This window comes from Channa argus, chromosome 19, assembly GCF_033026475.1.
Source record: "Channa argus isolate prfri chromosome 19, Channa argus male v1.0, whole genome shotgun sequence".
Lineage (NCBI taxonomy): Eukaryota > Metazoa > Chordata > Actinopteri > Anabantiformes > Channidae > Channa > Channa argus.
This window is the reverse complement of record NC_090215.1, coordinates 21,095,487-21,107,889: the sequence shown is the minus strand read 5'-3', so window position 1 is coordinate 21,107,889 and position 12,403 is coordinate 21,095,487. Positions and strand designations below refer to the sequence as shown.

The 12,403-nt window shown below is 41.5% G+C and overlaps 2 protein-coding genes across 4 annotated transcripts; one reads left to right on the top strand and one right to left on the bottom strand.

Moving 5' to 3' along the window:
* Positions 1-71: 71 nt before the first annotated feature.
* Positions 72-6,190, bottom strand: LOC137104444 (GTP-binding protein Rheb-like). Of its 2 annotated transcripts, none has more exons than XM_067485633.1 (8): positions 5,899-6,190; positions 4,881-4,952; positions 4,730-4,797; positions 4,274-4,356; positions 3,935-3,991; positions 3,259-3,306; positions 1,980-2,061; positions 72-1,123 (listed from the first exon to the last, which is right to left on the bottom strand). In XM_067485633.1, the coding sequence occupies exons 1-8, from the start codon at positions 5,948-5,950 to the stop codon at positions 1,031-1,033; spliced, it is 555 nt and encodes a 184-aa protein (XP_067341734.1). In that variant the 5' UTR covers positions 5,951-6,190; the 3' UTR covers positions 72-1,030. The 2 variants fall into 2 exon arrangements, with proteins under 2 accessions (XP_067341734.1, XP_067341733.1); XM_067485632.1 differs by having other exon boundaries at positions 5,907-6,190.
* Positions 6,191-6,197: 7 nt separating this feature from the next.
* eci2 (enoyl-CoA delta isomerase 2) lies at positions 6,198-11,954 on the top strand. Of its 2 annotated transcripts, none has more exons than XM_067485611.1 (11): positions 6,198-6,392; positions 7,112-7,176; positions 7,708-7,811; positions 8,373-8,471; positions 8,929-9,120; positions 9,202-9,271; positions 9,472-9,574; positions 10,141-10,261; positions 10,356-10,445; positions 10,803-10,946; positions 11,079-11,954. In XM_067485611.1, the coding sequence occupies exons 1-11, from the start codon at positions 6,337-6,339 to the stop codon at positions 11,232-11,234; spliced, it is 1,200 nt and encodes a 399-aa protein (XP_067341712.1). In that variant the 5' UTR covers positions 6,198-6,336; the 3' UTR covers positions 11,235-11,954. The 2 variants fall into 2 exon arrangements, with proteins under 2 accessions (XP_067341712.1, XP_067341713.1); XM_067485612.1 differs by having other exon boundaries at positions 6,200-6,392; positions 7,115-7,176.
* Positions 11,955-12,403: the final 449 nt, after the last annotated feature.

Below are 12,403 nucleotides of genomic sequence, written 5' to 3'. Positions count from 1 at the left end.
TCTAAGTACTTTTTCACATCTGAGACTCTCTCCTGCTGCACTCAGTCATGATACGAAGACTCAGAGCAGAGTTTTAGTCAAATAATAGAACACAGCTTTAATGAGACTTTTCATACAAACAGAAATATTTCTTTACATATAAAAAGTACTTTAATATTGAATAATAAGTTGTTAGGGATTAGCAGCAGAATGTGTCATAATCTTTCAACATTTGTTGTAACCTCAGGAATCTGGTTAATTGAATTTAAAATGATATAAATGACCACCTAAGTAATAAATGTATGTCATTACAGCATCAGACCCCAACCTAAATTTTTCCTCCAGTTTGTCCACATTATTTTCACATTTCATAACAAATAAATTGTTTTGTTGAAGTCAAGAAATGTTTAAGTCCAGGTCTTGTGGTGATAGTTAACATACCAAAGCCTTTTCAGAAATCTGCCAGATGAATGATGTCTTGCTCATTAGCTTCTTTACTAAGCTTGTGTTGTTGCCTTTCAACACATTAGGAATTTCCACAATTGTCTGTCAATAAATTTAAAAAATCTATATAGTTAATTTATCTTAAGGTAATTCGCAAAAACAATTCCATTAAACACCCAGAGCTGCTCACTGCCACCCTCCAGTGTATGTTCATGGACATAATAGTTCTAGTTGCAAGGTGCCATTTTCAAGGTGCCCCCTCCCACACACAGATGTTCTCCCATGTTCTGAAAACCAATATCCCTTTGAAAAGCTGAAACATCCTACTGGGATTGTCTGGCCAGCTTGTAGCTTCAAGATAAAACAGATCATTTTGTTGGTTTTAAACAGCTCCCTTTCCCTTAAGCTATTAGCTGTAGGTTTGTGTGGACCCATGGCCAGTTAATCCCATCATCACAAGTTTGCAGGACAAGATTAAATGTGCAGATTTTTGAACAGAGTCCGGTGTAAGCTCTCCTCTGAGGAGTAAACAACAATAAGAGGTTAGTTGCTCTGCTGTGGACGGAGATGGGGTCAATGGGGGGGGGGTAAAGGTGGGTTTTGGAAGCTACATCATAGAGCAGGGTGTTCGGCCCTGTGGCTGACCTGCCTCCATCTTCTCCACCTCCAAGATCATCCTCCTGAACACCTCCACCGCCGTCTGATGGGGACACAAACAGATGTGGTTCAGTGTTGTAGGGCTGCACCCAATGATTATTTTTTTAGATAGATTATTTCCCCATTAAGCTTTTTTATTTTTCAATATTTATAACAATTAACAACAAATATGTCAAAGTTTGCACTGCAGGACTTTATTCACCCAAACAGAAACTAGTTCAGTCTGAACTGTTGATCTAGGTTTTACAGACTGGCTCCATTCAAGTTAAAGGAATGTGGTGCAAGATCTCCATGCTGTTTGTCTCGGCTTCAAATACTCTCACACGTTAGATGATCATGGTTGAGTTTATTTTTTTCGCTTGCTCAGTGGACTCACTAGACAGTTAAAGTATCTTTCTTTCTACTTGTTTTGACGCATAGATGTACAATATGTAAATCAACATTTAATCACTGCATCGTCCCACCCCCACAGTGATGTACGCCGGGGTTTATCAGACGAACTTAGAGCAACACAAACAGCCTTCAAGAGCATCAGTTGATGGTTTTAACTGCAGGGATCCTAACTGTTTAATTCTTGTGAAGCTGCAATAAGAAATGTTGAAAATGTTGACCATGTAGAAATGTTAAAGGACCTGATCATTTCAATTTCTAACCTTAATAATGAGAGTTGGAAAAAAAGAAAAGGTTATAATCAAGACAAAGTTTCAAACAGACAAATTAAAACATTCACAGCATCGGGTTAAGCAATATTAAATAGAAATAATAGAATTACCCAAACAAATAATAAAACCAAAATTATACAAAACTTACTGAAACACAGTAATAACTACCAGTGTCAGTGCAGAGTTCATTTTGTTCTTCTGTTTATTCTTGTATAGTTTGCATGTCTGCGTCCTCACCTGGTTTTCTTTGGCTGAAGACTCGAGGAAGGCTGCGTTCCACGACTCCGCCAGAACTTTCCCATCCTCAAAACTGATCACTCTACACAACGACAAAAGAAAATATGACGACATGAAGTGAAGAAACAACTGTTTTATTTAGAAGATTATCAGATCTGATCTTCTTTTCAGGACTATTTGGGAAACAGCTTCGACTCTCAACACGGAGCTGATTTTGTCCCTTCTTTCACTTGTCCACGTTCAGTACATCACAGAGTGACAAACAGCACAAAGGGAACGGATTTGTTCATTTACATAAATTCCTGTAGCAAAGGTCTGCTTGAACACAATCCACATATTTAAACTGATCATTTTATTAAGGATTAGATATGTGAGGAGGTCTTTGTAGAAAATGTTGATTAAATTCTGCAAAAAAGGATTCACATTGTTCTTTTAGGTTGTTGCACCTGTACGACTTATTACTGTGACATCATTGTCCAGCTTTATTCTTGCTGCTTTAAATGGATCTGAGAGCAGTCTGCAGAATCACACACACAGTGTAATTTGAAGTCTTCAGTAAGTGGACACTGCTGCAAAGATCAAACTGCTGCAGTGTTTTCACATCGACTCAGGCCCATAAACACACACACACCTATATAAATGCTGAAAACACACGCCCTCCAGTCGACTAAACATCCTACATTTAAAACACTCAGTCACTGTAGAACCAGGAACGTTTGACCTTTTTCACCAAGTGTTCTCCATCTAAAACCACACGCACACTCCTGACCGGAGGAGCTAGGAATGAAACCACCGACCCTGGACAACTGCTCTACCTTCCTCTAGATGATTAATAGCATTTTTCACTCTGATCACAGCTCTTCACAGCTGAGGATACAATTATAAATAAGGCCCCTGAACTCATCCAAATGTGATAAAATGGTCAGTCAATGCAAACTAAACATTTTCATTTTACATTTAGCAGACGCTTTAATCCAATGCGATTTCCAAGCGAGGTACAAAATCTTCCTGCTTCAAATTAAAGGCCTCTACCTAGGGGTCACTATCACTTTTGCTTTGACAAGCTTTTATTTTGAACCAGCTACAGGAAGTTGCAATAAGTGACCTACTCTATATATTACAGCAGTGAGAAAGAATTATCATTCTTTGATCATTATTACAGTGCGAATCTCAGACCTGCAGCTATACATCACACAAACTGTGACCTTTAGGAAATCAAATTGGGTCAGTTTGACACTGATGACCTTTAAAAACATATGAGTGTGATGAAGTGTGTTACCTCTCCAGGTGTAAATCTTTCTTGTTTCCAACTAATATTATTGGGACTCTGGAGAGAGAGCGAGAGAGAAAGGGTTTGTTAACCCCAGAGTTTGGTTTGACAGGACTTGACGATAAAAGACAAACACGTTACATATGTCAGAGTCAGGTGAGGATCTGTACTGTAAGACGACAGCCTCTGAAAACATAAACAGACATTTTTATGTAAAATATGACATCATTATTTGATTTTATTACAACAGTTAATAAGTAGATTCGACTATAAATGTATCATCAGCATCCAGGCATTCTGACACCGTATATCAGACTTGTTACTTAACAGGACAGAAGTGCTAGAAAGAAAAGGGGCAATTATTCTAAAAGTTTGCAAAACTAAACATATTATGGTCAAACAGGTCACTGACACAATTTAAGCCAAAAAACATCCCGGAGCAACAGCTCTGTCAAATCTGAACACAGACATCACACATGTATTCAGATTCAATGGGACTTTCATTTTGGGAAATTCATGCAACACCTTCCTGTTTACCTCCTCTGTACTTTTATAGGAAGTACTTTTCTAAACCTTACAGCAGGATTACTTCCCAGGAGCAATAAGATTCAGTGATTAACTCTGCAGTCAGCTCATTACAGCTGAGCGTGTGTGTGCGTGCGTGTGTGTGCATGCGTATACATACTGGACGTTTCCCACCATGTCCAGCAGCTTCTCGTGGATCACTCTGACGACCTCAAAACTACAGAGACACAGAAACTCACTGACTGTCTGCTACCATATAGGGTCAAAAGGAAAGAGCAGTTAATCACCATGGTAACAGTCTTAACGAGCTGTGCCTTCATCCAGCTCGTTAACACTGTCAGACATTTCTGTCAAGTCAATTAACTCATTAACCAGAGATGACAGATGGAAAAGCAAAAGATTCTAAACACTTTGCTTTCAGAGGACTGAGCTCCATCCAAATAACAGAAAACGAGGTGAGGGACTTAAGATGAAAGGAAAAAAGAAATGTGTGGGCAACCTTTTGTAGGAAGTGACAGAGTAGAGGAGGATGTAGCCGTCGACGTCGATGGTGTAACTCTGAGGGAAGATGGAGTACTCATCCTACACACACACAGAGGAGGCAGACAAGTAAAAATAGTAACTTCTTCATTAGTCAAAAGGATCTGATTATTGTCTCCGTTCATTAACTGGTCATAATGTTAAATATCAGAGTAAAACGTCAGCTCCAGTTTCCTCAAGAAACTGGACTCAAAGAAAGTCAAAAAGAACCGTCTGTGCAGGTAAGTAATGAACAGGTATGCAAGTAATTTACCAGGTGGAGTATGTGATGTATTATAATACTATAGAGATCATTAAAAAGACTAGGCATTTAACACTTTGGGTCTGAACAGGTGAGAGAGGTAAACGCCACCTGGAGAGTCATCTTTCTCCGACAGGTGAGGCTACAGAATCAGGAAGCGGAGGATGAGCTCACCTGACCGGCCGTGTCGACCAGCTGCAGGTTGTACTCCTGACCGTTCACCGTCATCGTCTTGGTAAACGCTGACAGACAAACACACACTCGGTCAGAGCAGCAGGAAAGCGGTCATGTCTGTTAAAAACACAACACACTTGGGCGGACTCACTGTTCTCTATGGTGGGATCATAAGAGTCGACGAACTGACCCTCCACAAACTGGATGGTGAGAGAAGACTTCCCTGAAAACAGTGATGACACATCAGTCAGGAACCGAAAAAAAAAAAATCCACTTTAAGACACGACTCAGGCTACAATGACTAGTCAATTAGTTCACCAGAAAAACCGTATTTGAGCACGTAGCGTACGTACATAAATGGCTTATTTTATGTAAATCGTATTTATACGCATTTACTCGATATACGTAAAGCATCGTTGATTTGCAACAATTAGTAAGTAAGAGAAGTGTGTTTAGTGAGTCCACTGTTGCTGAAGAAACATTCTGGAAGCTCTGCTAATTGACTTATTTTACTGTTGAATTGCTAAATGTAGCTCGCACCACATTCCTTTAACTTGAATGGAGCCAGTCTGTAAAAGCCAGATCAGCAGTTCAGACTGGACTAGTTTTTGTTTGGGTGAATAACGTCCGCTGTGCAAACGTTGTCATTTGTTTGTTTCAAAAAGAAGATGACTGAATAAAACATTGAAATATATTTAAATCTTTTATTAATGTTTAACATTTAGAGCTGCAGGTGTAGTGGCTGTTATCCGGGAAAAACTCGGGTCTTCCTGGATTATCTTTGATGCTCAGAGGCTCAGTCTCAGGACCGCACCTGCTGGATTTTCTGATTGGCTGTCAGTTAACCAATCCCAGCTCGTATCCTCGTATTGTAGTTAAAGACATGGTTCTAAGTTTGATATGGACATCTGTCCCTCTTTTGCCGGACCCACCAGCTTTTTAGATACCAGGAGTCATTTTGCAGTAGTCTGAAGACATTACTGGCTTCCATCTTGCTTCATGTAGTCTTTATGTCCTGTGGGTTAATCAGAAGGTGGAAATTCCAAACATTCCTGCTGGAGATGCTTCATGTCCACCAATAGTAGCGGCGTGGCTTCAGGTCGCCATCCACCGCAGTAAAAACTCCCCTAACGCCGGCATTTGCTACAGATTAAAACACGAGGACTTACCCACCGACCTGTAACCCAGCACGGCAATTTTCCGGGATTTTGGCTGCGGCATGGTCTTATTTCGAGCATCCAGGCGAGAGGAAAAAGCATCACAGCTCCTGCATCACCTCTTCCCGAAGCAGCCAGACTCGCCGCATTACTAAGGAGCGCTCAACGGCGATTGGCCACGCACCAGCACTGAGGCCTAAGCGTGCGTTCCGATTGGTTTAAAGTGGACTCATCGGTTCCCAAACCCTCCGCTCATTGGATAAGTCTGGTTTTCAGATGCTTGGCTTCAGTCAATGAGGGAGCAGAAAGTGATAGAGTGGGCGGGGGCAGCGATGTAAACACAATGTCCTTTTAAAACTAGCCGCCGGTTAGCTGCTTGTTGACTAAGCTAGTTAACTCTTACCTCCCTCAGCGTTCTCTGGCACTTTGGACCACAGTCTCCGGGATTACATGGCCGCCCTCGCCCTGAAGTGCTCCGCTCCCTGGCGTTTCGTTAAATTAAGAAGGTGAGACTGGAAACCAGTTTAAGTCAGCTAAGAAAGCGCAGTTACCGCGATGCTCGGAGCTTTCACTGAGGGTTCACGTTTAAGTTAGCAAGCTGTCAGTTTAACACTCCCTGGTAACGTTTACAGCAAGTTAGCCACTGGTTACCTTGGCTTTGTTAGCCGTCTCAGAAAGTCTATACGGTCTGATGAAAGTGATCAGTTTAGGTTACTTCTGATGTTTCCTAGCTAGCCAACAATGATCGCTGCTCGACGGCCTAATAAACGATCGTAACATAAGCTAACTAGTTAGCATTAATCTGTCAGTCTTTAAGAGTAATGTTGAGGTGTGCGGTCCCCAGTTCCCATATAGTTTAAGTGATCGGGCATAGTTTTATTAAACTACGTTTTTCATGCAAGTGGCCATTTTAACCAAAGTAAAGCAGCTGCAGTGAACTAGCTGTGACCTTTGCTCCACATTCCCAGAGGAGAATCCGAGATGGACACAGAGCGTGAAAAAGCCCACTTCATATAATTTATTCATTATTTCCATTGCTGGGAAAAAAAAGTCATGGTCTTCATTGATTCATGTTCACATAGGAAAAAAAAAATTATTTAGCAGCTAAAGTGAAAATGTCAAACAAAGCTAATAAAAGAAAAACAAAGTCAGATAATTGCAGAATGCCCTCATTATGGTGGTTCCTGGTGTAAGGTTAAGGCTTTGACATTTCTTCCTGTGTCAGCAGTTTTGTCAGATTCTCCACCATTCCCAGTCTCAACTTCCACACCACAGCTTCTTCTACAATGGGTGAGTGTGTGCTCCAGGCTTTGTGGAGACCCAAATAAAAACAGTTTCATGATGAATTCACAGGGATAATGATATTGAACTCTATTTAAATTGATTGTTGTATGGTGTGACTGATTATAGATCGATTTAGAGAAAGTTACAGGGAGTTAAGTTCAAATGTACCAAGGAAAAAAGAACTCACATTTTACTCAGTCAGTGTCAGGAGGTAGCCAAGGTTCTGCTGAAGGTAAATGACAAAGGTCACACCTGGACCTAATTCTATATATCAGCTTCTCATCAGGCTCCTGCTTCCCTGCCTTGCTCTTCACAATAAAAGCATTATTAACAGAAAACAAGAAAGATCTGCAGAAACAAGTTATTGTTAGTTGGTGCCCTGATACAATTAGATGTATTTGAATGTTATATTTGATAAATAAAGTTAAATTGATTAATTGTTATATAAACATACAGTGACCTTTGTTACATTTTGATAGGATCAATATTGGTGAATATTATTGATGGTGATGTGTTTCTGTGTGTGTGTGCACACAGGTGCAACAGTTGAGCAGTTTGAGCAAGCGAAGAACAAACTGTCAGCGCTAAAGAAAGACCCAGGCAATGAGCTCAAACTGAAAATCTACGCTCTGTTCAAACAGGTGCGACACGATCATTCATTTATAACGTTCAGGTCAGTGACATTTTCAAATCACAGTGAAGAAAAATCTGTGTGAGTGTGTTTTGGTCTATAATAAACACATCAATCAAACATACACACTTCTGCACACACTGCCACAGGGCCTGAACCGTTTGCCATCATACAGATTCATGTCAGGGTGACTGTCCACCAGTTGAAGCTCAGTAGAGGTTGGTGATGCAGCAGGACACTGACACAAAACGTTGTAGTAAATCAACTACAGAATCGCTTTTTGGGGTGAAGTTAATCCAGTATTTTATTGGTTTAACTGTGTCAAAGTGTGTAAATGTCAGCCTGTCATTATCAAAACACGTCAGAGGGTCAGTGTTTGATCCTAAATGGAGCCCAAACTACCTGAACCAATCACTCAGCTGATCTGCAGCCAGAACTGACCCAAACAGCCTTGGGGGCAATGTGTTCATTAAAACCTTCTTAATAAGTTTTTAGCCACCCAGCCTCATTTATATTAAGATACAAAACCAATCTTTACACCATTGTTGCTAACGTGATCCTCTTTCTCCAGGCCAGTCAGGGTCCCTGCAACACACCCAAACCAGGTATGCTGGACTTTGTCAACAAAGCCAAGTGGGACGCATGGAAATCTCTAGGCTCCATATCACAGGTATCACAGCTTCCTCAGGAGCTTATATATTATTTATAGCAGAACATGAAAGTGAAAGATGTGGGGTAACTTATTACGAACAACATATTTGTGAATTTCTAAAGCATTTACACATATGAATTCTGGACTATGTCCTGGGTTGTTGTTTCATACACGCATCAGAGCATTAAGGAGGCACAACATGACTCAGAACCTGTGTGTGTGTGCGTTTTAAACAGCACATCAATGCAGCATCAGTCACAATTACATCTTACAGATGATTTGCTGCTCCATCTACATACAGGCTCACTCACATTACTCAGACTTTATTCTGGGGGCTGGCGGGATAAAGTCCCAGTAATCTGGGGGCCTTCTGACTTGCCTTTCCACAAGCAGCTCCCATGGGTAAAGTGTAGAAACATTCAGGGTTGCAGTGTGCTTGTGTGAAAGCACCTTTCTTCACCTTTACTACAAACAGGAAGAAGCCAGGCAGCAGTACTGCGACCTGATTGGCTCCTTGGTGGAGGCTGAAGGTGGAAGCTCTGACCCAGTGGCCGCTAAGCCTGCTGGGAGTGGGACGACTTATGAGACTCTATTGGTCACTACAGAAGATGACATCACCACCATCAAACTAAACCGACCGGCCAAAAAAAACGCCATCACCACTGAGGTGTGTGTGTGTAGAGAGGACAGAAGACATGTAGTGTCTTTGTAAGACCTGGTTTAAGTCTAAATTTCTGTTTTGTTTCAGATGTACAATGAAATTATTGCAGCTCTGGAGCAGGCAGCTAAAGACGACTCAGTCATCACTGTTTTTACTGGTAAATATGTAAACACACACACAGTACTGTCTTTCTCTATTAGCACACGACCGGAGCAGATTAGTCAATTTTTCACTCCCTCTGTGACATTAAAGTCACTTTTACACTGACATGGACACGACCTGTAGCAGTTCATGCTGTTATGTGTCCTTGTTAACAAAAAAATGAATGTACCTGTGCACACTCACCTGTAAATGCAGGTGCTGGGGATTTCTACTGCAGTGGAAACGATCTGTCCAACTTCACCAACATCCCACAGGGAGGTGTGGAGGACATGGCCCGACGTGGTGGAGAACTGCTCAGGTGATCAGTCGCGAAACAAGTACTAGCATTACTACAGAGCAGAAGTACTGTGTTAGCAACAGTGCAATTAAGAGGATCAGAATGTATTCAGACTAAAACATGTCGTATTTTCTGATAATGAGGTCATTCATGACTTTAATGTTGCAGCAGGTAAATCTGTTGTATTTTATGTATTTGATTTTACGTGGATGAATGAATTACTGTCAATGGTTAAACGAATAGACCAGGCTCACTGAGATGTCTTTTACAAAGTACCAGTGTGTCCAAACTAGACTGAAAGCAGTAGCTGAGTAAATGTACTTGGTTAATTTTGACCCTGATTGACCTGTTGGCTCATTAAACGCTGTGAAGGGGCCACTTTGGGCTCAGGTCACAGAATCACTGTTTATCATATTTGTTTAAAAGTGTTTGAATGGATGGATGGTTGTGTTGCTTATTAGAGAAAACAATGTAAAGTCGAATAAATAATTTCTCAGCAGATTTTATTTTATTTTGACAGTTTAATGCATCATAAACAAACATTTTACAGTTTTGGTGTGAGTCTCTAACTCCTCACCTCTCTACAGGAAGTACGTGAAGGCCTACATCGACTTCCCCAAACCACTGGTTGCCGTGGTGAACGGACCTGCTGTGGGGATCTCAGTCACTGTGCTGGGACTGTTTGACCTTGTCTACGCTACAGAGGGGGTACACAAACACACAAACACACACACATACAAGCGAGAGGCTTGTCTGAGGTCAGAACATGTTCAGTACATTAATGACAAACTGTCTCTGTCAGGCCACGTTCCACACGCCGTTCAGTCAGCTGGGTCAGAGCGCTGAAGGCTGCTCCTCCTACATGTTCCCTAAAATAATGGGCACCGCCAAGGTACACACACACACACACACACACACACACACCAGCTTCCTGCTTTCTCCTTCCACAGCAGCCTCCATTGTGCTGCTGCAGACTGGTCCACAGCTCTGAATACAGTGTCAGAGAGCAGCAGTGGTGCACATGAGGCTAGAATCACAGACGGAGGATGATTCCATTTATGACTTAAAATCATCAGACACATTTTATTCAAGTGTTTAGAAGGTGAGAAGGTGTTGTGTGCTGAAGTCATTTGGTTTCTTTGTTGGTGTTCTCTCACTTGTTGTGAGACACTGAGCTTTTGTTTTGTGTGTGTGTGTGTGTGTGTGTGTGTGGTTACCTGACTGCTTGTGTCTGTCTGTCTGTCTTCAGGCCAGTGAGATGCTGTTGTTCAACAAGAAGCTGACAGCAGCTCAGGCTTGTAAACTCGGTCTGGTCAGTGAGGTTTTCCCCGACAGCAGCTTCCAGTCGGAGGTCTGGACCAGATTGAAGGCCTACGCCAAGCTGCCGCGCAATGTGAGAGCTAACATCTGAGAGAGAACTTCACACTCTTTGTTTGCTGAGGAAAACTTTAATTTGTTCAGTCAGTTGTTTTATTAATAATACAATCTGTCTCTCTGTCTTTATCCCTGTGTCTCTCTGTCTCAGTCTCTTGCTCTGTCCAAACAGCTGATCCGCTCAGTGGAGAAGGAACGTCTGTACGCCGTGAACGATGCCGAGGTGGAACTTCTGATCGAGCGCTGGACGTCAGATGAGTGTTTCAACGCCATCGTGAAATTCTTCCAGAGCAAAGCCAAGCTGTGAGGGAGGTGTGTGTGTGTGTGTGTGTGTGTGTGTGTGTGTGTGTGTGTGTGTGTGTGTGTGTGTGTGTGTGTGTGTGTGTGTGTGTGTGTGTGTGTGTGTGTGTGTGTGTGTGTGTGTGTGTGTGTGTGTGTGTGTGTGTGTGTGTGTGTGTGTGTGTGTGTGTGTGTGTGTGTGTGTGTGTGGTGAGGGTCAGACCTGAAGAGTCAGCAAACTGAACTTGTGTTGAAAGTGTAGATGCACGTTCAATCATCCTCTGACGCTTTTTGGTTGTTGAGACTGAAACCTCTCAGCAACTGTTGGATGGGTTGTGCAGACGTTTGGTTCATGTTTGGTGACATCATCAGTAAAACATTTTACCATGTGACCAAATTCTCATCAGTGATTCAGACTCAGCTATTCAGTGCAGATTTATTCAGTCTCGGATAAAGAAACAGAGGGAGCAGATGTCGCTGTCTGTGATGAAACTTGTTACCTAAAGTGACCTTTAGACTGCATAACCTTATTCTGTTCTGATGAAAGTTCTCTGTTCTGAGTCTCCTCTGTGGTTTAGACAGCAGCAGGTTTTTTTTAAATGTGCACAACAACAGTTTTGCACCTAGTTCAGATCGTTAATTATTAAACTTGATTGTCAATGATCCACCTCAGCACACATTGCCACACTTCTCCTGAACCTGTAAGAACCATTCTCACGTAATAAAACAGTTTCTGACAGTAAACTCACGTAATGCTTACATTGTTTTAATGTTTTCTAGTGTCATTATTTGAAGGACTCATTTTGCATTAGAACTGTTGTTGGGAAAAGTGCCTTTAACACAACGCTGCTCAGTTTATTAAAACCACAGTGTGTATTAAACAGGGTTCATGTTTTATATAAAGTTTATATTGTTGATGTGACTTTGAAATTAGCTTCACAGAATCTGTTATGTTTTAATTATCTGTCACTTTCCAGTATATTCCATGATCCATTATTCTGCCAGTAGTGAAAAATGTAGCTCGTAGGTTCCTCTTAGACAAGATTAAAGGATTCACACTTGAGAAGCTTCAACCAGTGACGTTTTTAGTCCCATATTAACCCTGTGGGGGTTTTTACATTAACCACTGAAAGAAGGAAATAAAGTCCACAAAAAAGTGCTGGATCCATTTTTCTAGTCTAAATATCCTGAATAGAG

Bases quoted from the DNA above. Each gene is read 5' to 3' on its own strand.
- eci2 (XM_067485611.1), top strand. From the start codon at position 6,337: ATGGCCGCCCTCGCCCTGAAGTGCTCCGCTCCCTGGCGTTTCGTTAAA. The intron at 9,121-9,201 runs GTGTGTGTGTGT...GTTTTGTTTCAG, and splicing joins AAAACGCCATCACCACTGAG to ATGTACAATGAAATTATTGC. The intron at 10,947-11,078 runs GTGAGAGCTAAC...TCTCTGTCTCAG, and splicing joins ACGCCAAGCTGCCGCGCAAT to TCTCTTGCTCTGTCCAAACA.
- LOC137104444 (XM_067485632.1), bottom strand. From the start codon at position 5,988: ATGCTTTTTCCTCTCGCCTGGATGCTCGAAATAAGACCATGCCGCAGC. The intron at 4,953-5,906 runs GTCGGTGGGTAA...CACTGTTTTCAG, and splicing joins ATTGCCGTGCTGGGTTACAG to GGAAGTCTTCTCTCACCATC. The intron at 4,357-4,729 runs GTGAGCTCATCC...GTGTGTGTGTAG, and splicing joins TGGTCGACACGGCCGGTCAG to GATGAGTACTCCATCTTCCC.